Genomic DNA, 26713 nt, shown 5'->3' on the forward strand with positions numbered 1-26713 from the left:
TGAACTTTCTTTGGCCCAGACACGGCAGGGGTGTCCGGGCTGAGTGAGTGAGGAAAAGGAACAACAGATGTGGGCCTAGGTGAACATTACTATAAAAAATCTGGCCCTTTTCTTCTCCTATTCACAAACGCATCCAATATCATCATCCTTCTGACTACTCATGTCTGTAGATCTGGACCTCTTTAGCACCTTCATATCCAGATTATATTCATACTTCAGGACCTTTTCTTTTTCACAGCCTCTTCTTTTTGTCAAAATTCCCATCTGTATCTCATGCAGACTTCCTCTTCTCCTCTCTGGCCTAACCTACAGCCATTGCAATGCTGGTACTTGCAGTCTTCACCATTTGCACTCCACTTCCACTGACATCTAGGGCATTTCTTTTAAAACAGTTTAACTGTAAAACAGCAAATATCTGTGGGTTCATATAAATCCCTTTTTTAGTCACTAGGATAGTGTATTTTAGAATTATAAACTCGTACTTATGGTTGAAAACCCCCATATTTATTTCACAAGATTTCAGTGAATCTGAATTCAAAGTGCGTCTGCAGCTTGGCTTAGAGCCACTGACTAATCCTGATCTGCATCCACATCTGAAGTTCCTGAGCCTGCATGAGTGTGTAGAACAACATGTGTGCTTATAGAGCTTTAAACAAATGTTTGTTTAGTTTCCGTTTCAAACGTGCTCACAGCTCTGAGCTCCATATTCTAACAAAACCAGGTCACCAGAACACAGTCAGTTTTGTACTTGGGTTTCTACCAAAACTAGTGTGACCACTTGACTTCCAGTTTCCTGACCAGACCAGAAAAGATTTAAAAGTTTTGTAGTCGTTAACATATATTTTTAACAAACTGTGTTTGATTTCTAACTTTGTAACAGAATGCCAAATTAAGCTGGCGTTTGTTGGATGACTCTTCAAAGATTTTCAACATTTTCATAAGTTCTGTGATACCTGCCAAAGAGGCAGGACTCAATTTTGAGGTCCTGAGAGCAAGTTGTGTGGGGTGTATGACTTAAAAGGGAGCCTTTTTGCTACGAGAATTACTCAGTGACTTTTTTGCTGAGCTGAGGCTTTGATTCCCACAGTGTGGCTGTGAACACCTTTGCCAAAAAGCCCTCTTCAAGTAGTTGTGTTGTCACTCTTTTTTAGCACTCGTATTTCCTAGTGAGTGGACAAGTGTGAAGAACTGAAGTCTCTAGATCTGTCTGCTAAGGCCCCATCCACTATTTTCTCTGTCAATTGTGGTAATAATAGTGGGAAAATTTGTCAATCCTTTGGGAAGGACAGATAGGAAGGTATTAAGGGAGTTAAATGTTCTTTATTGCCTTTGAGAAATGTAGCCAGTGTTTTTTACTGTAAAATGGGTAAGTTCACCTTTCACGTAGCTCAGCTATTGGTTTTTGAAGCCCCTTTAGGGGCTGGATAATAAGATTATTGTGTGAATGCTTTAGCACAAATTCAGAAAATAACCTCACAGGGATCCCTTGCCTTTTGCAAAATCTGTTCCCACTGTCCATGGCAAAAGTTGATTGCTGATGCAACCGCATGCAAGTGGAGCACAAAAATGGTGAAGGGGGCTGCTTGTGACCACCTTTCTTTCACAAAGGTATGGAGATAAGGGCTAGCTCAGTTTTCTGTAATTATTTTCATGAGAGTTTATAAAAGCAGTGGTGCTAAATCTAGATAATTTTTAAAATGATGACTTTTGATCCAGAAAGGAAAAGCTGCAGATAACAAACCAGAGGTATAAGCAGTGGTGTGCTTTTTTTATTGTTCTAGAAAGGAGACATTATAGATATCATCTGTAAAACCCCCATGGGCATATGGACAGGCATGCTGAACAACAAAGTAGGAAACTTCAAGTTCATTTACGTGGATATTATCTTGGAAGAAGAAGCTGCACCCAGAAAGATAAACCAGCACCGAGGAAGCAAAAGGACCAAACCTAAAACATTGCAAGAGCTCCTGGAATGTGTCCGCCTGCAGGTCAGCCAGCACATTTCCCAGCTCTTCGTGTAATGTTTCATTTCTGTGTGCTCGGGTTCGGATGCCATTTACAGGCAGGAGTAGAAGGGCAGGTTTCAACAGTTTTGATGTCAGCAAAGCAAGGCAGCTTCCTATCTGTCTTTTATCTGACACAAGTGGTTATAGAACCGCATTTTATCACCTCATCTGGTCAGGCTAAGAGGCTCCACACAAAGAGGCACAGCGGTGACTTGTCAGGTCACCGTACCCTGACTGCAATTGTGTGTTAAGTGCAGGAGGTGTGTGACTGTGGACACCCTGAGGACAGGACTGCAGTCTGACTCCAGTGCCAAAATCTAGAATTTGCGTTTCTAATTTCTTTTGGTCTTTAGGGAGCAATAGTCTTTTTGCACTATGCTCATGTTGCTTCTTTCTCCATCTCTGCAACCCTAGTTCTCGACTGAGCATCAAAGCATAATGGGGTCATGATTTACAGGTAACATTTTTAATAACGGTAATTGCTTTGCTGCTGATGCAAACACTCATTTCCCTGGAGCACGCACAGAGTTTCATACTGAGTCGACACAGAGCTCAAGGGGGACCACGTGTGACACAGCATGGCTGGGGGCTGCCCCACCTTCTCACCCTTGCTTGTATCAAAGGGCTCCTTCTGTGCAAACACAGAGCCCACCTTTCCTCAGAGAGCCCTCCTCGATCCAGCATGAGAGACACTCATGGAATGACTCACAAAAGTCCAGACACTTGGCAGGTTAAATAATTTTGGCAGAGCTCTGTCCTGGTCCAATTTGCTGCCGGAGTCTGTTAGAGAGTTCAGGCATAGATGCTGGGAAGGCCAGGATGACCCCCAGGCATCTCTGCCTCTGTCCTCTCTTGCTCTCCAGCTCTGGTTTTATGCCAAAGGCTAGTCAATCAGACTGGAGAATGGAGCCCATTTCAACCTGACAAAAAAAGTAAAAGTGGAATTGTGCCTATTCCTCTACATAGTGCTTGTTTCCATGAGAGGATTTGCTTGTTTCTTTTTGTAGGAATATGCCTCAACCCTCTTGCTAAATGGCTACGAAACTCTAGAGGACTTAAAGGATCTCCAGGAAAGCCACCTGATCGAATTAAATATTTCAAACCCAGAAGACAGGGCAAGATTGTTATCAGCAATTGAAAATCTACAGGATTGTGACAGTAAGTGTTTAAGCTTTGTTAAGAGTCATGTGCAAGCTGAAACATATTTAAAGAAATAGTCGTTCTCACATTGCTCTCTTAAATGATTTTTCTTTTAAATATGAAACATGGAGTCAGATGGTTTTCTTATTTGTTCAGATAGCAAGCCATACATCTCTTCTAGATATGTATATGATTACTATACTAGTAACACATGAATGATTTAAAATTTCTTATTTACAGTTCCTACGCTAGAGATTAGTAGCAACTATTGCTTAGGAACAATCCTATCTATGGTTGGGGACTGAATCCTCCCAGAGGTTAAGTGGCTTCCCAAAACTCATAAGTCTGTGCAAGAGTAGAAAATAAAACCTCCCCAACTCTGCACTCATATCTTAACCAAAATAGAGCTTATTTTAAATAGCTGCAGTAAAGAATTTTTAAAAATTTTTTAAACAAGGTTCTGCAGAAGAATATGTGTTTTCCTTCCCTCATTTCATCCCACATTTAAATCCTTATCCAACTTAGTTTCTTTCGTAGAAAGGTTTTGTAAAAAAAAATAAATATAAACTAATAACTGCCTTGCATTCTTTTCTCAAAATTAATCTAACTTATTTTTTTCCATAAGCTTCCAAAATCTGAACATACCATGTGTATGTATGCACATGTATTGATCACCATTTTGTTTTCTTCACTTGTTCCTTGTTCCTTTCATGGGGAGTGGAAAAGCTAGGATACAGAACAGGAAAAAAAACTATTCTCATGATATTTTAATGATGTTTCCAGTCTGGCTTCCAATCTTAAATAATTTATGTCAAATTTGTAGAAACTACAGCTAAGCATCTACTTAATTAGACACTCAGCCAATACAGGAGATGTTTTCCTCTTCATTAATATTCGTGCATACTCACCCCTGTGCTAAGCAGTCATTTTGTCAAATGTGCACTTGCAATTGAGTAGCATCTGAAAGAAAGAGAAGGGAAAACAATGACTTCCTGGGATATTTAAATATCAGTTATTGTCAGGCATCCACTTGTTATCTCCTCAGTCAGTAGGCAGCTTTCCAGTCTTTTTTTCTGAATTTTTGGGATTTTTTTGGAACACATTTTGTACATTCAGTCTTTCCTGTTCTTATTCAGCTTCCAGGGAAAGGTAAGGTTCTTGCAAACACATTGGAGAGGTGTTAGAAAGTGGGTTTTTTGCCCTCCAGGTTCAAAAGTTCTTTCTTGTCTATGGCTCTGTGAGATGATAGGCTAGAAAAGGACTCCTGAAGGGCTGTCTATGTAGAAACAGCAACTGAAATAGTGAATCCAAGAAAAAAAGGGTTATATTTTGCAAGAATTGTATTGCAGGGCCCTACCTGGGAATCATCTGAAAATGTGCATACTGACTGTACATGTATTAGTGTATACTTTGTGGTTAACTAACCTTGCTGTGCTTTCTGCACCTTTTGTTGCATATATTTTTTCAATATTTAACACCGAAAAATAGTGAAGAAAAATGCTAGATTGTAATTTTGCAGTTTTGCATCAGTGTGAAATCCAAACTGAAACATAGTGGGTTTTAACAGACCACACGAAATGTTAAACTGTTCCGTAGTGGTGAGGATATGGTTTACTATTTATGTTCCCTGAGTAACAAAAGCACAGCAAGCAGCATCAGATATTGAACCTTTTTAGAATGTAACACCAAGTCTTTTTTCTAAAGGTGTCTTAACACTTAATGTTCTACAAACACCTGTGCAAGGACCAAACCTAACAAGTCTTTACGTCTCCCATACACTGAAAATTAATAAATTTACCTTTATCACCCAAATAGGGTTCTTCCTATAATAGAATCATGGGATTAAGTCAGTTCTCCAGGCAAACCAGTGTCCCTGATGTTATCTGTATGGTAGTCTAATAGTTCAAATTCTTGTAATGGTTCTTGAAATAATAACATTAAATCTTAGAAAGTGGCCCATGCTTTAAAATCAGTGATGACACTGTAGTCTTATTTCAAGAGATGAAATACTTCACATGCACTTTAGACAAGTATAGCAAATCTTTCCAGTATTCAAATTCAATAAAATAATTTCCCCAGAATTTATGATTAGTCACAGGGACCAGAAACACAACAACTTTATATGTCATGCCAGCTGTAAACATTCATTTAAGTCCAGTTGAGTTTTGCAAGACTCAAGTATATTTTAAGGTAAGCCATGCATAAATACTTTCCCAGTTTGAATCTGGAATCGGGACTGGATCAAATCCTTGCTTTGCCTGGTTGTGAAAGGCTCATAGCACTTGTCATGTGACTGGTAGGGATGGAAGAGAATTTAACAACCTGCTCTAAAAAGGAAGATACTAAAGACTAAACTGGGTAGAAGTTATCTGTTAAGTCTCTATAACGAAAGACGGGGTGTCAAGATGATGTTGGGGATAAGCTCAGCGTGAGTCTGACGTTGTACAAATCATTTGACCTCTTTGTCCTTCTGTCAATCAGATTGGAAAATTGGGTTGAAAGAGCTGGGTGCTACTGTGAAAGTGAATTCTGCATCTGAACTGAACTTTCCTGGGTCAATATTTTTTTTTTCCTAAATGGGCATGGCTCAGTCCAGCATAAATGATTTTTTAATTAAAATTGATTTTCTGCTTTGCTTAGAAGTGAGCTGCATAATTACCCACAAATACAAGGTAATCTGTTTACTGGCCAAGAGTATTCTAATTAGAATTTCAGCACTTTTCCAGGTAAAAGTTCACTTTTGTTATCAGCTTTGTGAAAAAAAATATAATAAGGCCATAGACCATATTTACTCTTCTAAGCCCATCTTTCTCACAGAGCTTGGAAGACTTCCTTGTCTCTGAATTGCATTCATACTTCCATGGAGTACATGTTTGATTAATGGATGGAGTGTCAGGTATGGTCCAGAGTTGAAATACAAGGGTTTCTGAGTTTTTGTGACTCTGCTATTATTCAGAATAGCCAAGCATGCTGGAACATAGCCTCATTTTACTAGATTCTACTATAATTGTAGTAAAGCAGGATGTCATATTTTTTTAGTGTGTTATCTGATCTTTTGAGATGTTCAGATGCTTTTACAGGGCTTTTAATTTCTTTTTTGCTCCTTGGCTTTTTCTTTATATTTATTGTGTATTATACTAAGTGATTTCTTCATGCCACATACTTGTGGCTATATGACTAATTTTACAGAATAAACATTTTCCAATCAAAAGACCTGCAACAATAGTTTCCACATTATATGCTTCTTAAAGCCATCCAAAATGTAGGATTTCTGGCAGTGAGAATTTTTTAATCTTACATTTGATTCAAACCTGAATGAATTTGAAATGAAACAAATTGCCCATCTTATACCAGAAATTAAAAGGTAAGTTTTATTTAGCAAGTGCTACCACATAGTGTTTTTTAAGCAGATTTTGCTTCCTAGCACTGCACTATCTTCTTTCTATGTTTCCTGAGAGTCAAGACCCAAATTCATCATCTTCAAGTACTTAACGGAGCAAGGCTATCCTAGAACTGCAAGGTCTTGTAAGCTCTTCATGACCTTTCCTCCCTTCCCAGATCTCTTTTTAGATTTTCTATAAGTTGATCAGACCTATATATTTGGGACAAAATGATTGGTTTTCATGAATTCATGGCTTGTGAGGGGAAAAAAAAGGTCTTTTTTGTAAAGTATTTCTTAATAGCTTTCCATTCTTCTCCCAGATGGCTCCTAGACAGGAGATGGATGTCTGTGCTTTTGTAGGATGCTATTTTTAAAGTGAAGCAGTTGCTGGATGGTTAATGAATAAAGTAATAAAAGAAGTTTTGAACTTTTTTTTTTCTTGACCGCTTCCCAGGACGCACGTTTTTCTGTGTGCATAATAGGCTTGATTCTCTTCTCACTTAGATGATTTAAGTCAGGAGGTTCATCCCTAAAGTCCAGTGGGTTACATTAGTCTGAAGCTATTCTGAGCTAAAGAAGAATTAGACTTGATTGGATATGTGCATATAGTTCATTTTATGGAAAAAAAAGGTGAATATGTGCAATTTGGGGGATAATATTTTACGCTTATCTCCCCAAATCCTTTCCTTAGCTTACTTTTCATATTTAAGTGCAGATCATACTCTAAATTCTAATGCCAGTTCCAGATAAGATTTGTTCTTATTTATTGTACTTGGACAGCAAAATAGTAATTAGCTAAGGACATGACTTCCAGTTCTCAGGTGCATTCCTTACGTGACAATCAAGCATCAAGAGTACTATTTTACACTGGGCAATCCCTTTAAATACGTGAGATCACACAATATCATGTCAAGGTCAGATAGTGCTCAAAGACAATCTCTCCTTCTGTACTCTGGTACAACTCATTGGCCTGGACATAATATTTCCAGATTTCCCAAGGAAGCTCATCCTTGCATGAGTATTAGTTTATTTCACCTTTTTTAAAGGCACATCTGTTTGCTTCCAGATTTTAGAGAAAAAAAGAAGCTTCTCATTTCTGTTTCCGCCATACACTCTCACATCAGTTCAGTAACTTTTCCCTCCCAGAAAAGCTATGCCATTGACTTCAGTGAGAGCAATTTTTTCAGTTGCATGTCTGTACATCCACGAAAGGTTTACTCCTTTTGGTGCCCAAAGTATTGCACAAACCCGTTCAGGTTTCTCTGCTTCTTTTTCAAGAATTATTGCCCTCTACTTCTTCAAAATGATCCTTTCTGAGTTTGATGCTTTGTGAGTTTTCATTTCATTTTAACACTTAGCTGGTCTAACTGGTACAGGCACCACAGGTTGATACATGGCCTTCAGATATACCTAGGAGATCTAAATTCATGCTCAAAGACACACTTTCTTCAGTGATGCCCAGTGACAGGACAATGATAATGGCCAAAAACTAAAACGCAAGAAGTTCCACCTCAACATGAGGAAGAACTTCTGTCCATTGAGGGTGGCAGAGCACAGGAACTTGCCTAGGGAGGGCATGGAGTCTCTCTCTCTGGAGACATTCCAAACCCAGCCAGATACACTCCTATATAAGCTGCCCTACGTGACCCTGCCTAGGCAGGGTGGTTGGACGAGGTGATATCCAGAGGGGCCTTCCAACACTAACAATTCTGTGATTCTATCTAGTTACTACATCATGCTGCTCAGCACATCACCACTGCACCTTCCAGGAAGGCAGGCCAGTGACTCAGGCTAAAGCACTATACTCCTAGCCCAGTTCTCCTCCTGGACAAAACTCATGAAGGCAAACTCTCAGAGGGCACACTCGTGGCTTGCTGCTTGGTAACCTTCTTTTTGCCCAAGAAAAAAATCCAAGCCTTCGTTCCACTCATCTGGTTTAAACTGGCATAACCATACAGGAGTCAGTGTGACCCCTGTACGTTCTTGAGCTAAATTGCCTTAGGCCTAAGTTTAAAGTGCTCTCCTAATCAGGACTTTAACCTCATTAAGAAAGGGAAAAGAGCTGGTGAAGGGAAAAAGGATTCTATCCCCGCATGTGTCATGCACATCTATGTCACTGAGTAACAAACTCCCATTTTAAAGATCTAAACAGCGGGGGAGATAAGTATGCGTCACACGTCTCCTACCAAGGCTAAAGGCCTCACATTTTTTTCAGAAGTCTGAATATAATCCTACCGTCTAAAGTAGTACTGGAATATATGTGTCAAAATGATGCATATCTTGGGCTCTTCTGGCCATATCATAGACAACAGTGACTGAAAGCTATTTATCTTATGTGAAGCTGCTTTGCTGTAGAAAAATGATAGGACTCCCATGCGTTGATAAGATAGTTATTTCCGATGATTCTGCAACATCTAACAGCAGTTTAATTTTATCAATTCCTGTTTTCTGTGCATCGTAGCTTTCTTCTGATGTCCAAAAGATCAAGGCAGCAAACTTACCTTTACTTGAACATATAAGTGCTAGAGAAAGGACTTAAGTGGAACCGAATATAAGAGCAAAAAGCTTAAAAAAAAGAAAAAGAAAAAAAGAGCAAAAGTTGCTTTGCTTTTCTCATGAAGCAACATCTAAAACTGCATGCTGTATATATTTTTAATACTCAGTATCCTGTTCAAGTGGTTTAGTACTTACTGCATAATATTTAAGGCACCTTTAAAGAGAAAAAAAGGTGTCGAAGTTTGCTTTCAGTCTTTTCTTCTTAAATATGGAGGGGGAGGGCTTATCTTCCACTTTCTGCTCCAGAATGAAAGATAGAAAATACAATATTTTTGCTGTCTCAAAAACCTGAATATTTAGTAAGTTTTTCATGTAAGAAAAATTCTACTAGTGTTATAGGAAGTTTTACATATTTGTATGCTTTGTAAATAAAGATTTCTTATTCTCCTAACTGATCTAAATTCAAATTAAATAAAAATAAATCTTAGTTCCAGGCTTCCATTTCAGCCTTTTCCCCTGAAACACACAAGGGAGACATTGATACAAAACAAATTTAGGATCCGTTGTTCACATGGGAACTACTCAGATTATCTAGACAACTAGTTACAAGGCAGTAATACACTGACTGAAACTGCATTTTCCTTTTAACCCGCTAGTTACTTGATCTTCCCATGGTAAAACAAAGTGGATGGAGGCTCCTCTCTGACCTTGAAAATGTAAACAGGATTAACACTTTTTTAGGTCAGTGCTTGCCGGGGCAGCAGATGATGCTGGGGAAGCAGATAAAAGCACCAGGGAGCAGCATTAGGCTGATGAGGGGATTAGGGTGGAGGCGGGCAGGGAGCGCTGCCCACGGCCGCGCAGGAGGCTCCGGGTGCTGCCCGGGACCCGCGGGGTCTGTGCCCGTGGGATGGGGCTGCGAGGAGCTAATGGCACGGTTTAGACACGGTTTAGAGAGATAACATTTGACATGACAAACTGTGTTCTGTAAAGTGAGAAGGAGATCAAAGAGTTACAGATATCAATTACATCTGCTGAAACGTGTACTCTTTCACGCAAGTGCAATTAACCACTAATTTATTTGGGAACAAGGTGGAACTTTTATTCCTTGGAATATATTTAAAGTAATTTTTAAAATTATTTTTAAATACGTCAGGTTATGTCTATAGCCTCAGGCTTAATGCAAAAATGACAAAGTTGAGACTTTGGATTCTTTTCTTCAAAAATCAGATTAGTTTTTCGACTTATTTAGGCAATTGAAAGTTAGAAAATATTGAACAGACTTAATTAGGCCAAAGAAATCTACGAGACTTCCATCAAGATCTCAAAATGTTTCTCAATATATCACATTGGTTTGTTAAATAAGTTTGTTGAAATCTCACACAATGAAAAAGGTCTCTGAAGAAATTCTCTTGCTGTTCCGTTTCACTCTAAAAGTGAAACATTTCAATTTTTCATTTCTAATTTATGCTTCATTATACAATACAAGATTTTTTTTTTTAAATAAAATATAAAGTTTTTTCCCACTTTAACAAATCTTATAATTTCCAACAATTGAAACAAGAGTCAGTATGAATTTTCTTTGTGGAAATTTTAAACTTTTGGGACCTAAACTGGATTTAGCTTTTGACACAGTATTAAATCCTTCATATATTAGGACTTCCAGTCTGCCTGAACTTGAATGGAGACAGTTTAAACATGACTCAAGTTCTAAAACTAACTATTTAACCATGGAGTAACAAATCAAGTGAAATAAGGGAACTGTCTTTGTAAAAGCAAAAAGGTTCCATTTTTCTGAAGAGCTAAAAGTCTGGGGTAAAACCATCTGTTTCCTCTGAGACTTGTTCCCCATACTTTGGAAGGCCAGACACAGTTTGAAATAAAAATTCAGTTAGAGAAGGGTGATAACAGCACACACACACAGACACACAAGTACAAAAGGGAAAGATTTTATATTTTATAGTTTATTTTCTTAAGAAATGTACTGCGAGTAAACATCACTTATCTCAAAGCCAGAAAAGAGGAATACACAGTTTAAAAATGAGATAAATTAGAGTCATGATATACAGGTATGTCCTGTCTTGTTGAGCTTTTTTTGAAAGGTCTGTTGATACTCTCACCGAGTTGCATTTTTGAGTTTCAACAGATCAGTCATACAGCAGCTAAACAAGGACAAATTATTTGCAAGATAATTTGCTTCTACTCAGTTTTGGAAGAAGGACAAATTATTTGCAAGATAATTTGCTTCTACTCAGTTTTGGAAAAGTGTTCAAAAAGCATGTAGCAGAAGTCAGACATCTCAGCTTTCTCTGAGGTCTCTGTGTTTTGGAAAATAACCTTCTGGATACCTTCCTAAGCTAAGCTTAGGAAGTTTCCATCAGGCACCCACTCGCATTGAAAAGTTCAGTGCTTTAGAAAACCTGGTTACCACATCTTTATGCCGAGCACTTCTGAAGACCAGCACATTTTATCTCCCTACATTGCACACAGCGTATATCAAATGGTGGGGGTTACAGTCAAAAGGCACAACATCTATAATGCAACATGTCATAAACATGCAATTGCCTGGGCAGACTCTGGAACACACAAACGTAGGGGTGTATCTGCCGTCTGTGGGCATGGTGACCTCACACGGCGACTGTGGGCAGCCTAAAGGACCTCAGGCTGAAGGACGAGGCCAAATTCTCCAGAACTCATCTCTGAGAAACATACCGAAGGATAAAAACCAGCCTCAACGTCAACTCAGATGTTGTTATACTCGTGTGACCATATTTTTAGTTCTTTGATTCTGAGGTTTCTGTTTCTGGTGGACAAAAGATATTGATCTAGTCATGTGTATGTTACCAGCTCCGTTTCTAAAGTTCGAGATCAGTCATGCTGCTACCTCAAGCTCTTTCCCAAGATGCTTATTTTGACAGGTTTTTTTTCTTTCTTTTTCTGTTCTTTCTAGCTGAGCAACAGCAAAAAAGTGAGGATGGTCAGGAGACACAGAACTTAAGCCCTCACCCAGACTCTGACAAATCACAGTTAAATGACTGTCCAAGAGATTCTGGCTGTTACATCTCATCAGAAAATTCAGATAATGGCAAAGAAGAAGTAGACCCAGAAGCCCTGTCTGACATGGTGCAGTCAATAACAATCACTGAGTCAAACTGATTCAGTCCTGCTGCTTCTCTGGAGATTTTCAGAAAAGACAATCAGATTTGGCAGTATGATGGCACAGAAGCAGAACGCAAAATATTCTCAACACCAAAAATCTACTTTTGTCTGATGTATGATGCTCTAGACTGTTTAATATGTGGACACTTGATAGCTAAATGTTTGTTGATAATAAGAATATCTCACATTTTTCTTTTCAATGAATTCACAGACTTTTCACTGAAAAAGTTTATACATAAGTATTTATAAATATTTGTACAGCGAATGCATTTTCTATAATAATAGAGATATTTTTTAGGTAGTGGTTCATAATCTGGAAATGTTAATTTCTGGAACTGTCTAAAATGTAAATATTGTATATATTTATTTTAAAAATATATGGATTGATCACACTGTCTCTATTTTCAGCTGTGTTTTGCTGATATATGTACAGAATGTACTTTCATTGGTATATCATCATAATAAAGAGTGGATATATTCAAACTCTACTTTGAAAAGTACCAAGCTAATTCTCATTAATATTAAAACTGTTTCATACCACTCCTCTCCAAAAGGAGCTCTAAAGTAGGCTATCATCTCCTGTACTTTATCTTGAAGGCATGAAAGAACTGTAGGGTGAATCTAGTTCTCTGTGTTCTTTATCTTTTAGAAGAACACAGCCACCCGAATGGCTTGTGCAGTGGCAATTCTTTTATGGTTATTTTCACCTGTTCTCATTTGTCCCAAGCATTACACAGAGAATGCAAGCTTGGAGAAAAAAAATAATCAGTATCAATGTTATGCTTTTATGATAATCTTTTTGTGAAGCTGTTGCCTTTTGTGTGTGGTGTGAAGTTTGTTAATAGAGTATTTGTTTGTATACAGAACTCGAAAGCTAACATGGTTATTGTGCATGATTGTCTTTCATATGAGATTTTATTGTCTTTTCCCAGTATATTTCACACTGGAATGCACATTTTAACCGCCTGTCTTCTTTTAGAGTACTTCCTTCAATAATAAACAGAAGCATGTGTTTAAGCCCTTTAAAAACTACTTGATTTTTAATGTGGTCATTACATTTCAAAGACTGTTCTCTTCTAAGACTAACACAGTAAATGGCAACTCCATTGAGCATTTTTAGCATGCATAATAATCTGTGTATCAAATCAATAGAGAGACTTTTTGCACACTCATTAGTCACACAATTTTCATAATTTAAGGCATTTTGCATTTATGTTAAAAAATTTCACACATATTGCTGACAGTTTGAAAGAAAATCACCTTCAGAAGAGATGAAACACAGAAAGTTCCACCTCAAAAGGAGTATTTCTGAGGAAGCTATAAACAAATGGAAAGCTTTTCTCTCTTTGTTTTTTTTTTTTTTCCCAGTGTAAATACTTTCTGTTCTTTTCATGACACCTCAACTAACTACTGCTGTCAGACTCCTAATACACAGATCTGCTTTGAAGGCTGTAGTATAAAAATTGCAATTTTAGAAAATGGCATTAACTAGGTTTCAAAGATTTGGAGTAAATACACTCTATTTAGAAAAATAAATGAGGAAGGGAGCTACTAAGATTTGGTTTTGGGTTTAACTTACTTTTTACATTGGAAAAAAGCATCATTATTTAGCAGGAATGACCCCATACTGCCAGGCGTGGTGGGGATGGAGGATTGTGAGAGCTTGTATCAAGCAGCTACATTTGTTAATGCTTTTCTAGCCAGTAAGTAGTGCATCATGACATGCAGTACTGACATTGCTTAATATGACTGAACTTCTGAAATAATGTATTTGGATTGGCTTCTATCATCTCCTCATTCTAGAGGAGGACTAAAGTCAGCCTGAATTCCTCTAAGAGTGGCTTCTCTTTTGGCTTTTGTGGCAGAGGCACTTAGTCTTCAGGTTGCTTCTATCTAGACATCTGTAAAAATGCTGAGCCTGTAAATAACATGTTGAGGTGAGTTTAAGTATGATTAGGACTGTCAAGAAACAGCTAAATTAGGTGGGTCAAGGGCTAATGACCCCAGAGACCAGAGATGTATCCTGATATAAATACTCTGAGAAAAGTTAATTTGCATAGATTTGGAAACAAAAATAGGTCTCCCTAACTAGTTACAGTGAGACAGGTAAAGCTTTCAACAGAGCAAAACACCCAACAGCTGATTTATTTTACAGGAATTAAACTCTCAGGAGCTTGAGCTGATGGCAAGAGTATAAAGGTGTGAGGTTAACTAGTTGGGAATGAAGGGCATGAGCTGTGGCTTACCCACTTCTGTCTCTAATCAGTAAGGCTCTATCCAAAGGGCTTCTTATTTAGAAAAATGTATCAACTGAAGGCTTGTTTGAGACATTTGTAGCTTCCTGCGAAGGCAGAGTAGATTAGATCTCAAACTGAGAAACTTCCGTTCTCTCACATTATTCTGAGAAAAAGAATGAGGAAATTTGGTACCACAAAGTAAGAAAATGTGTTTTCTACAAGAAGCATACCCAACTTTCTTTCATCTCTCAGTAGTCTCATTAATCACACTGATCATGGATTAAACTCTTTGTAATAGCACCAACATTTCTCCAACTGGCTTTAGTGCTGGGTAATCTGAATAAAAGATAATTCTAGGAACTGTTGGGAAAAGTCTGGTGCAGATCTTAGCTCCTTTTGATCTGGTTATCTCAAAAATGTCCCGGACACAGGGAAGAAAAGAAAGCAGTAGAGGTTTTGTTCCTCTCTGTCACTTGCTCAATAGTGTCATGTCCCTTTTCATTTTTATTAACCTTTCTCTACCATTAAGGAGGACTAAAACATTTTTAAGTCTCTTATTTGGAGGTAACCGAGAGTCCACTGCTCTCTGCAGTTACAAAGGGTTGCAGAACCACTCAGTGACAGCAGAGGTGAACCTAACGAGGGTAGTCCTTCTGGCCTTCACCCGTGGGGCTGTCCCGAGCCTCAGAGGCTGTGCTGCAGCTGCAGCAGACTCCCCCAGGGCTGGGGCACTGGGCTGGCTGCTGACACGTGTGCTGCTGCCTGCCCACAGCAGAAAACCACTAACTCAGAAAGACTTTGGGCACCCACAGATAAACTCAGGTGGTGGTGGGCCCCCTCCTCCCCAAAGGAGAACCAGCTCTGGTCAAAGTCAACACCACGTTTAGCAGCACTGCCTCATGCTCAGCCGCATTTGACTGCTGTTCACAGCTGCACCACATTAAAGGAGGGCTGCTCCACCAGCAAAGAGGGCAGCTGAGTGCCAGATCACAGCCCTGTGATCCATGTGGACTAGCCTGCAAATCCCAGGAGTCAGCATCCTGCTCTCCAGGCTTTGTAACAAAACTTCTGAAAGTCAGAGAGCATAATTGCATCAGCGTAGAGGCTAGAAACAAGGAGGGTTTTGTTTTCATTTTGCTGAGGTGGGAATGAGCACAGGAAGCACATGGTGGAACGTGGGCAGACCTGTGGAAATTCTGGAGGAGACTCGTCTCTGAGGGACTCAACTAACCACTGGCTGCCAGCTGGACTTTGCCCAGCATTCCAGCCAATTTTCCACCCAGCTTTCCAGCCCATACCTCACCAAGCCTACCACTGAGTGGCCAGTCTCTCCAGTGATGTGAAGAAGCCCACAGCTTGTTAGCTGTGATATAAAAGGTGCCTTTATATTGTAGTGCTTTCTCCCAGGTAGTGGCAATTCAAGTAATTTCTAGCATTGTCACGGAGCTGCATCACACTGGCAGAATCTTTAGAAGGCTGGTGCAGAGATAACAAGCCAATATTGAAAGAAGAAAGGATACCTTGGGTGCTGTGAAACAGCCAATTTCTAGATGTCACTGTGTTCACAGGATGAGTACAACCTGCCCCTTCCCTGGAAATTAGCTGTTCCATCAAGTCAAGATGCATATAGTCCTTTCTGCCCACAGATAAATACATATATACACACACAAACAGATGCCTGGCTCTTTTGTCATGTCAGAGAGAAGTAATTTCAACGTGTATAGTAACAGCTTGGCAAACCTCCTGCCTCTTTTTCACAGCTCAAAGATGAGGTTTTGGGCTACGTTAACCACTGAGGAGATTATTTGCGTCATGCTCAGAGGTCTGTGGGCTGTGTATATTTACTGCTGCTCTGTGCTCTTTGGTCAGTTCCAGGAACACAAGACATAGGATGGTATAAGCATATTCTTTTGGTCTAAGAGTTCCTGCATGAGGTGTTCACTTGCATCCCTGATCCTTGGCTCCTGGTAGGCAATAAGCAGATATTTGCCTACAGCTCAGGAGAATGTAGAAGAGCCTATAATACATCTGTGTAGAGCTTTCAGTTTGTATATCCCCAGTGCCTGCCTTACCTGATGAACCCATAAACCTGTAGCTCTTTTTCTGCCTCTAAAGTCCTGAGGGCTGGCCAGAGGTCTGGCACTGGCTGGAATCCCTGCTGCAGGCTGACAATCGGCCACTGACTTTGTCGAGCCTTTTACTGCATCCAGCACAGGAAGGACATGGACCTGTTGGAGGGAGTCCAGAGGAGGCCACAAAGTTGATTAGAGGGGTGGAGCACCTCTCCTACAAGGAGAGGCTGAGAGAACTGGGGTTGTTCAGCCTGGAAAAGAGAAGGCTTCAGAGTGACCCAGTTGTGGCCTTCCAGTACCTGAAGGGAGCCAACAGGAAAGATGGAGAGGGACTATTTTAAAGAACCTGTAGTGACTGGACAAGGAGGAATGTTTTCAAACTGACAGAGAGTAGGTTTAGATGAGATATTAGGAAGAAATCCTTTGCTGTGAGGGTGGTGAGGCACTGGAACAGGTTGCCCAGAGAAGCTGTGGATGTCCCATCCCTGGGAGTGTTTAAGGCCAGGTTGGATGGAGCTCTGAGCAACCTGGTCTAGTGGAAGATGTCCCTGTCCACAGCAGAGGGGTTGGAATAGATGATCTCTAAGGTCTCTTCCAATGCAAATGATTCTATAATTCTATGATTCTACAATTACCTGACCCTAGGAGAAGGCTGGTCTGTTCCTTACAAGACCAAAAGAAGTGGTGACAAACCTTCTATTTTCTCCTGTCTAGGAAAGGCCAACAAATGCCACTACAAGTACATGGCAAAAGGGACTGGGAAATAGTAATAAATTCAAGCTAACACAACTGTTAAATCTACTGATTTGCATCATGTATGCGTAATTAACAGCAGTAACCGCAATGAACCTGAATTTCTTGGGAAATACATATTCTCTTGAAAGAGGAAACAGGTGGGAGGAGGTCCATGATAGGCTTGGAGGGTTTGAGAAGGTCATTTCATTTTCTGTGTCTTGGCAGAATCTGTTCTGACATGCCTAGAAATCTCTGCTAGTCATGAGAACTCTCTGCTGACAGTTAGAACACAGAAAATCTGCCTGTGCCAAGAATTCATACACAAATGAGGGACGAGAGGGCTGGAGGGCAAGCGGTGTTCCTTAACGGTTCATATACCTCGGCTGCTTAAGTTAAACCTGGCCAGTTTCCCACAGTGTGCATGTTCCTTGGGCAGAGCCTACGTGCCCTCACCTCCTAAGGCCCGTTCCCCATGCCAACCAAACACATGAATACCCCCCTACTCACTGATGTTCTGAGATGGGGCTGTGGCAAAGCCTGGGCTTTCTCAAATGATCCATGTTCAGGGATCTCAGGTTTCGGAGTTTGTTTCTCCATGGGTCCTCTGTGCTTACAGTGAGTGAAGATTAGAGCAACCCTTACTATTGTCCTATTACTTTCCCACGTATGGAAGGGTTCTCCCATTGTGTGCCATACATGGGTTTTTAGGGTGGAACATCAGAGGTGTAGACACGTTGTGCAACTCAGCATTAGGACATGGAGACAAGTCAAGACTGTGCAGGATCATAGGGTGGTTTTGACAGACTGTGGACAAGCTGGTTGACACTGTTTGGCTACCAGTCAAATCCATATGGCCGGAGGAGGACACGGGAGGATTTCAAACTTAATCGTCCCCAAGCCTTAGCTTTCCTGCAGAAAGAAGGCACCAAACTGTGTGAATCACAGCTCCCCTGAAAGTAAACGAACGCACAAGCATTAAGAGTTACTCAGTGACTTGGGATCGAGTTTGAATACAGCAGTGTGTCCTCTGCCACCAGGACAGAGATCCCGTGCTGCTTCTACTCTCTGTTTCTAAAGCACCCTCACCTGGACACTACTGACCTGCTTCACTCGGATGCCAGGTCTCAGTGACTGTTCCCGCAGCTGGTTAGCTCAAACAGAGCTGAAAATCAGGCCCCAGCCTTTTGTTACTTTTCTCTGAGAAGAAACAAGGTCCTCGTGCCTGTGATGCACATTATATCACAAATCTTTCTAAAATGTTCACCATCATATTTGAGAGCAGTCCCTTGCTGGCTATCAAAAAAAACATCCTCCAGGGAAAGCACTTCTTAAAATACTACTGGCAATAACCTTAAACTTTAGAGAGTGCAAATGTATAAGAAATGGAAAGAGAAAGCCACTCATGTGGTGAAAAAACACTTTAGAGAAAAATGAATACAGTAAAACCGAGGAACTTGCATGCTTTTAAAGAAATATCTCTGTATCTTACCTAAATGCTTTGTTTCCTAAGTTTACTCTCATCTCTAATATAAGAGGTGATGACTAGCATCATTCTTTACACCAGCACATTAAAATAAAATATAACTTACTGAAAAACAGTTACTCCTCTTTAAACCTCTCAGTGGTAAAAATATACAGAAAATACATATTTTACTTCCTTGTCAATGTTTCAAGCTATGTGGCTATTTAAAGACAATGATGAAGTATCAGAAGGACATAAAAGCCTATAATAGTTAATAGCTCTGCACCACTCAATTAATGCTATGTACATGCCTACAGGACATCTACCTGTCTTAGTTCAGCCTTTTTTTTTTTTTTTAGGCAAAATGTATTATCAGCCTTTGCTCATTTTAAATTTGTTAAGCAAAACATGCTTTGTAACCTAGAAGGAGCTTCCATCTGGGGCTTTGGAGGGGTTGCTTTTTTTATTTTGCTTTCAGAGTGGACAGAAAGCCATCGTCAGTGGAAGTGGTTGTGTCACTAGAGTGACTTTACCAGTTACGGCTTCATTTCATTAGAGGAAAACAATGGGAAAATTGACTGGTTTGAATTTAATTTGTGGACATATTTAAAACTTAGCTAAGGGATTAAAAGCATTGTATGTTGTGAAAAGTATGAAGGCTGTGGCTATATGGGACAGGCCCTACAGGTGTTTACTGAGGTCTATGAAAGATGATGGCTGAGTGTCCAGCAGAACAGGACCTGTGCATGAGAAAAGCTGTATATCCTCTCACTTACAGTTTTAACATGGCAGTGAATGTGTGTTTGCTGTAACACTGGATTGTCCTGTGAGACAGACCAACCACCTATAATTCTTGCATAAACTTAGTCTCTGCAACACTGTAATTTCATGTTTTACTCTGGCAAAAGACCTAAATCTTGCCCAACTGGCAGAAAAATTAGGCATTACTCGACAAAAATAAACAAATTTGTGTAAGACATATTTGACAATATAAGATCCCAGATAACAGGTTTAGCTATATACTGTACAGTACTTCATAACTTCAAAATTGAGAACAGGGGATCATTTAATTAAAACCTATTCAACTGAAAATCCTATTTATCTGAAACAAATGTTTGTCCTATCTATAATATCAACAAACTATTCACATGAGCAACTAGCAATAAACAACAGAAAGATGCACAATGAATGTCAATTAACACAATTTGCTATCAAATAAACTTGCAGTTTATGTATACAGCTTTAGTACTGTCCTGTGTACCCATTATAAAGGTCAATTAACCTCAATTGCAGCTAGTCAGCTTGTTCTAAAACAAAATCAGCATAAGATACCTTTTTTTTTTTTTTTAAATCAGCATCTCAGCAATTCGGTTGCCTGAAACTGAAGAACTTCTAAATTGCTAAAAGTCTTTGCTAAAAGTTTTATGTTAGGAAATGTCAAAAAAAAAAAAAAGAAAGAAAAAAAAAGACAGCGAGATTGGCTGAAATTGTCAAGGTGTCACAGTGTGGCTGCATAAAGCTTTTAAAAATATTCATTATTCAGCACATAATCATGGATTCAGAACAACAAAGAGCTTTGGTATGTGTGTGCCTCAAAGGATGAAAATCTTCCTAAGTAAAGCTTTCGATGCATACACTAATCCAAGACTACACTAACAAATCTCTTGAAATGGAAATCCTTGCTGAAAATGGCCTGTGTGCTTTAAACATTATCAAAGGGGTTTTTTTCCCCTCTCCCCTTTGGCTGCAGAATGTCAGCATTTATGGTAAAAGTCAATCAGGTGTTCACTTGTTCTGCTTAATCAGGAAGAAGTGGTACCACGTGGGCACTGGGAGCTCTCATCTGGAATTGCACAAGCATCACTAACTCGAAGGACCATCAATGCTGTAGAAAACAAAGGCAAGTGGGTAGAAATCTGACATATTGGTCTGTGAAAAAGGCATATGCATAACACTTTAAATGGGAATATTTGCAATCACACTCAAAAATATGGGTGAATCACCGGACTTAGAGAAACACTGTTTTCTCAGATGCTAATCATTACATCATTAATAAAAAAACACACACAGATACACAAAAAAAAAACCCCACAAAACCAAACCAAACCAAAATCCAAACTAAACAAAAACCCAAAGAACCAATATGGATTATTGATCACTTTGCAGGACATCCTCTAGTGGCCATTCCAGCCACTGACCACACTGACCATTGATCCAACCTGTCAGTATTTAAGAGGCTGTTTAAGTCAATTCTTAAAAATATAATGGGTAAAGGGGTGGCTGACATCATGAATCAAAATTCTGGCCAGAATCTTCTACAGTCTTTTTGAAGCTTATGATAGTTACAAAATGGCTACAGTGGTGTATTCTTTCTTTAGAAAAGAAAACATATGAGACTGTACAAAGACCTAGGGGGAAAAAAGATTGCTTTCTTGGCATGTACTAACACACCTTCCTTCTCAGAAGGTTAACAGGGGTTCTATGCTTTCTGTGTCCTTTATGAACTTTGTCTTTGCTGCAGGCAGACAGTGTTCAGTGCTACAGTGCAATTTTTTTCCAGCATTATTGCTACTGAGGTTCATGGAATATGAAAAAATAAAAAAGCTAAACCTTGAGAACATAATTATATCAGACATAAACCTGTAGGAAAATGCTATGTTTTCAGGGTAAAATTCACCTGTGCCCCTAAGGCCTACAAAGTACTTGCTTACAATTGTAGTCTGAAAACTGCAGTCTCTTTACTACATTAGACTATCCTGACTCACTGCTTTATCCTACTTCAGCGCTTAATTCTTCCTAAAGGTGATCTTTACTCACCACTTCATTGCTCTAGCAAACATCAAACTGCATTACACTGTTTAACTTACCAGGATTACAGTAGTAAAAAGAACAACTACCACTCACAAAAAGGTAAGAGTCACATCCCTGGCTGATGGGTATGTACTTTCAAAATTCAGCTACAAACATGAACACATTTCATGACTACAGAGGCAGCAAAAAATTTGCTTTTCGTTTTTTTCACATTGCTAGAAGAAGCCCTCCTAAAAACAAATCAGTGTCTGAATCTTAGCATTATGGTTCCATCATGAGATAGGGTGAAAACAATATGCTTGGCTTGCCTAGCTAACAATGAGTGTCTGATCTGTACAGACCAGATTAGAATCTTCTGCTAATCCTTAAGTTACATGTAAAAAGAGAAAATGTGCAGGTATTGATCCAGGGTATGCAGAGATGCCGCAGTTCCTTCAACTGAAAAAAAAAAATATTTGCTACGATTTCTCACTAGTTGAGAAAGTTTGCAATCAAAGATCTGTACTCCCGTAAGAACTACTCGCACCTCGTAAATCACGGTTTGGTCTGGTAACAGAATAAGAAAGAGACCATCTGAGCCAGCCAGCTTGGTGTAAGGTGATACCTCCTAAAAGGCATACTGAACATCATCAGGGTCTTGTGAAACAACATTTTGATTAGCTAAGTGAAAATGAATCACTAGTGTTGGCATACAGCTATGCTATCATTTTATTCAAAGAATGATCAATCAGTAGTAGAGTGATGAAACATTAAACAGAAAGATCAATTCAAGACATTATATTCTTACAGGTCTCCTGGATCCTCTACTCCAGATCTGATAGTTTCCACAAGACTTATCAGACATGGATGATAATTACAAAGATATGGTAATTGAGGGCATTAAATCAAGCGTGTGAGCTAGATCTGCTGTCACAGCAAGAACTTCTTCATTGAGAACTGGCAGAGAAGGATTTTCTTCCCCCTCGACTGGCACAGCAGGATCCTCATCCAGCCACTGGCACAGTAACAGGTTCCACTTTAAATCTATCCTATCCACACCCTTTTGAAGTAATTCAGTTAATTGCATGCATCAGTCTTTGGAGAAATCTTTCATACTGCTAGTTATGTCCTTGGATGAGTAGGGTAGCAATCAAACACTGAGGGGGCACACTGCTGCCTGCTAGACCTGGAATCACTGCTACAGAGCCAAGAGTCCACTTAAGCACCAAGCAACCAAGCAGCCCACAAGATCAACTAAGCTTTTAAATACTATAAATTAGTCAAGAAGGGATGTGCTGTAAGCATAAATGTGTGAACTGTGGTGCACAGCACTATATAGGGGGAAAAGCCAGCCAGAGCATGACTCGACAATTTAAAGAATTTGATACTAATGTTAGTTTATTAAATTTCTTTTTTTAGCTTTAGGGTGAAAAAAAGAAAAAAGAAAAAAAGAAAGGCTGTGTAAAACCAAAAGAATTGCAATGAAGCCCAGACAACACATTCACCCAGACAGATGAGACACAGTTCTTCTACAGACTGTGCCAATATTGACTTCCACATAAAGACCTATTTTTTTATAGAAAAGGTTAACCTTCCACAATTTACTTACTCATGAAATATAAGGTGAACAGAGACACTAATGCAAATGATCCAGTATATTAAAAAATGCATTGAGCCAGGAAACATTCAAAGTTCTGTTATAAATTATCTTTTAAGGTCTGGAATAGCAGACATAGTGGCTGTGCCAAACCCTATTAACTGGAATAGATGGATTTAGAAGGAATCTTCTTTTAGGGTTGGTCTCTAAAAGATATAGGGGTTTTCTGTCCCATTCATCCTTTAAAGATTATTTTTAAAAAGGGTTATAGATGGCCAATCACATTGCTAGGAGTCGAGCAGAAATGGGCAACTGGAAGTATATATTTCAAAGGAGCAAGGTATAATAACAGATGTTTGATCCCTTCACATCCTATCCCATAAAAGTTATAAGGATGGGGGAGAAAGAGGATAAGTTGGCTTGGTCAGCTTTTGATATGAACTGAAAATGTGAGGCTGTGGTGTTCTCCTTCTCCTATTGCCCTCAGACAGCAGTGAGAGCAGTAACCAAAGACAGGGAGCTGATCTGAATAATAAAGTTTTTGTGCTTCTCTCTCCAGCCTGGGACACCAGAGAGACGAGTTCACAACTCCCCTCCTTTATTTTTACTACTATTCCATTGAGTCAGAGAATTTGTGGTGATACTGGGAGTTTGAAAGGGCAGGAGTCTATGAAGAAATTCCCCCAAACTTCCCACTGACTGGGGAGCTGAAAGGCCCATAGGTGTTAGGTCTTAACTTAAGACTTGATTGCGTGAAACAGCCCATTTGGGGCAGTAGTACTGTGCCAGGTCTCTGTGCAGACAATTTTATTCTGCTGTAATATAGCAGTTCTTTCCTCTTTATGACGAATCTAGGGTTGTGGGAGAAGGTTTTGTACAGATTAATTCCAATTAAACCCCAGTTACAAAACCCTTGCACATATTTCTTGGCAGAGGCAAATTTTTGCTTGGTAGAAAATTGCTAAACTCCAGAATCAGGGAGCTTAGAGATGGGATGAATCCCTTTCCCTATGGGACTGTCCCTTAGTATTTCAGTTTACAACCTGACAATATTTGCTGAGATGAATGGAAAGGTTTTCACATAGAGTAGGACAGTCTTTAAAATGAATTGTATTTTTCCTTTAAATATGAGTAATGTGCTAGCTGGTGAGAAGTAAAAGGGACAAAAATAGAAAGATGAAAAAAAATGTCTTTCCTTGGGTACAAGATCTGATACAGAGATATTTGCTATGTAGGCTGTGCTGAAAACCCTGTAATGCTTTGAAGGGACCATAGTGGTCCAGCTTACCTGCTGTGATTGAGGCAGAACAGGGTTAGTGTTGAGACAGCAAGAGAAATTCCCTGGGAAAAGGATTTCCTCTGGCATGTGTATTGACCCTGGCTAACAAGAAATGCCAAAGAGATGCTGGATTTGAGAAGAGGTTTGAAGAGATCTTGCTCCAGTGTACCCTCCTTCAGTCAGTTTATGTGAATCCAGTGTTGCATACCTTTGCAAAGCCAAAAGAGACAGCAGACTATGCTGTCAACTGGGTTTGGATTTCACAGTTCTTTGCTCAATATGTGAAGCTTTTGTGAGGGCCATTCAAGTTCAGCAGTCAAGCATGGAGCAACCCAGACACCATGTCCTCACATGTTCAGGCACTCTTTACAAGCTACAGTATTGTAATACTGCATCAAATACTACTCTGAGCCAAAGATGGTCTCTCCTACACATGCCAGAAGGTAAATTAGCAGCAGTGATTTTTACAGCTATACTTTCTCAATCATTTTAAAGTCAGTTGGTAACTTACATGGTTCCTTTATTAGCAAGAAAAGTGCTTGTGTGGGATTTGCCTGACGTGCTCTCACTATCTGGCATTTAATCATTCTTTTTAATTTAACCAAGAGAGATAACTCCTCTTGTGTCTAGTCTCTTCAGGAGGTGACTTACTTCCTGTGTAATTTCACTTCAAGCAGCATGAAAAACAACTATGCTGTTCATCTCCTCCTGCCTCCTCATTTTTAGCTCTAAGGTATAGAGCTTAGTACCGTTGCACATTATGCCAGAGGTCTATTAAGCAGCATACTGGTGCACCGATCTGGAAAAATGTAGCAAGCAATGATGCTGGCTGCATTCAGCACGAGCCTCGTAAATCCTGGGCACATTCCCTGCATCGCTTCAGAGGTGCCGAGGTAAAAGAGAGGAGCTGTGCTATACCTGTATGCACGACTGACTGCCAGCGCTCAAATGCCCCCTCAGAGTGCGCTGCTGCTTCTCCCTGGCCACTTTTGCTCCAAGGGGCATGTCAGCAACGGAGGCAAGAGACAAGAAAGGCAAAGAAGGGTGCAGGGGATGTGCCCAGGTTGTACCACATGTATTCCTTGGGACACACTTAGATGCTACGTGCCAGAGCAGCTCCCTGGCTTCCCCGTTCTGGCTGTGGGCTGGCAGCCAGACACAGAGTTAGGAAGTCATAACCAGTTCCTCAATCTGCTTCAACAAACGTGGACTCAGCAAAGATGAATCTCTGGCCCAGTGCCTTCGCTGAACACAGAGCCTGAGATGCTGGTGTATTTTTACCACTCACATTCTCTCTCGAAGTCTGAGACCGGAACTTTTATGCAGAATTCATTCACTGAGTTTTTGATTCTTTGCAGGCAAAACAGTGTGTCAGCAGGTATTGTCTTGCTCTCTGAAAAAAGTAATCATCTTCAGCAGTGCTTCCAGTCAGAGGGTCTCCAGGGCTGACACCAAGCTCTGCAAAGTCAAAGGGGATGTTTGAGAGAAAGGGCTCTGGATTCGGCTCCAAAGCCTGTCAAACATTTTATGCATGTCACATGGCACTCCTTGGAAAGTATCACTGTCCCTGTGTTATGGGTGTAAATTATAATGGAAAGAGACAAGTTTTGCTAAAGGCTCCTTAAGCAAAACTGTAGTGGTCGATGTTACAAGTGATATCCTGTGTTTGCCTGCATTCTCCTTGGATCATGCACCTATCAGGGTATCAGCACCTCAGCTCTCACTGGTGTGAGCTGGCACAGAATTTGGAAATAATCTCTCAGCTTCTATCTGCAAGGGAGCTTCGAAACAGTGCCTGCCCATCACCAGCAGTGAGCCACCAGCTGTGAAGTCATGCTACCCTTGCAGTTCCCAGGCTGCTGGACAGCCTCACCCCTTAAACCTTTCACACCAAGGGCCCAAACAAACATCAGGAACGATGCTCCAGCAAACCATTCTTGGCTTGGGCATGAAAAAAAAATAAAACCCCTTGTCTTGATAACTTTTTCTGAATTAAACTAAATATATCCTCCACTTGCTGAGTGTGAATGAAAAAATTGATGTGCTCTTCCTCCTCTGAACCTGATATTTCTGTCACCAGCGTGCTGGCAGCCAGCTATCTCTCTCCAGACCTCTCCATCCTTCCCAGTCATGGGAGGCTCCCTATGTGGGTCTCCAGGACTGCAGTGCATTTGGAAAACCAAGTTGCAAAAGCTTGACTCCCAGGGGCCAGAAGGGCAATGGTGAACCCTCACTAAAAATGGTGGAGTGCATCTCACCCAAAGGCAGGTTGTCGGTCAGCGCTGTGATGTGGGTTTGCAGGAACCAGGGATAGGCACTTGGTTTTACCTGAGAGCAACATCGAACTGTGTGGACATG

At 40.0% G+C, this 26713-nt stretch overlaps 1 protein-coding gene across 2 annotated transcripts in view; it reads left to right on the forward strand.

Moving 5' to 3' along the window:
- LOC113987260 (SAM domain-containing protein SAMSN-1-like) overlaps positions 1–13200 on the forward strand; it is an 83948-nt gene extending 70748 nt beyond the window's left edge. For both annotated transcript variants that reach the window (XM_027719798.2, XM_027719800.2), the window contains 3 exons: positions 1782–1988; positions 3014–3164; positions 11975–13200. In XM_027719798.2, the coding sequence (XP_027575599.1) occupies positions 1782–1988; positions 3014–3164; positions 11975–12180 (564 nt within the window). In that variant the 3' untranslated portion in view covers positions 12181–13200. The remainder of the gene's footprint in view (positions 1–1781; positions 1989–3013; positions 3165–11974) is intronic.
- Positions 13201–26713: the final 13513 nt, after the last annotated feature.

Source organism: Pipra filicauda, unplaced genomic scaffold (genome assembly GCF_003945595.2).
Source record: "Pipra filicauda isolate LSUMZ 115617 unplaced genomic scaffold, ASM394559v2 scaffold59_size3379749_pilon, whole genome shotgun sequence".
NCBI lineage: Eukaryota > Metazoa > Chordata > Aves > Passeriformes > Pipridae > Pipra > Pipra filicauda.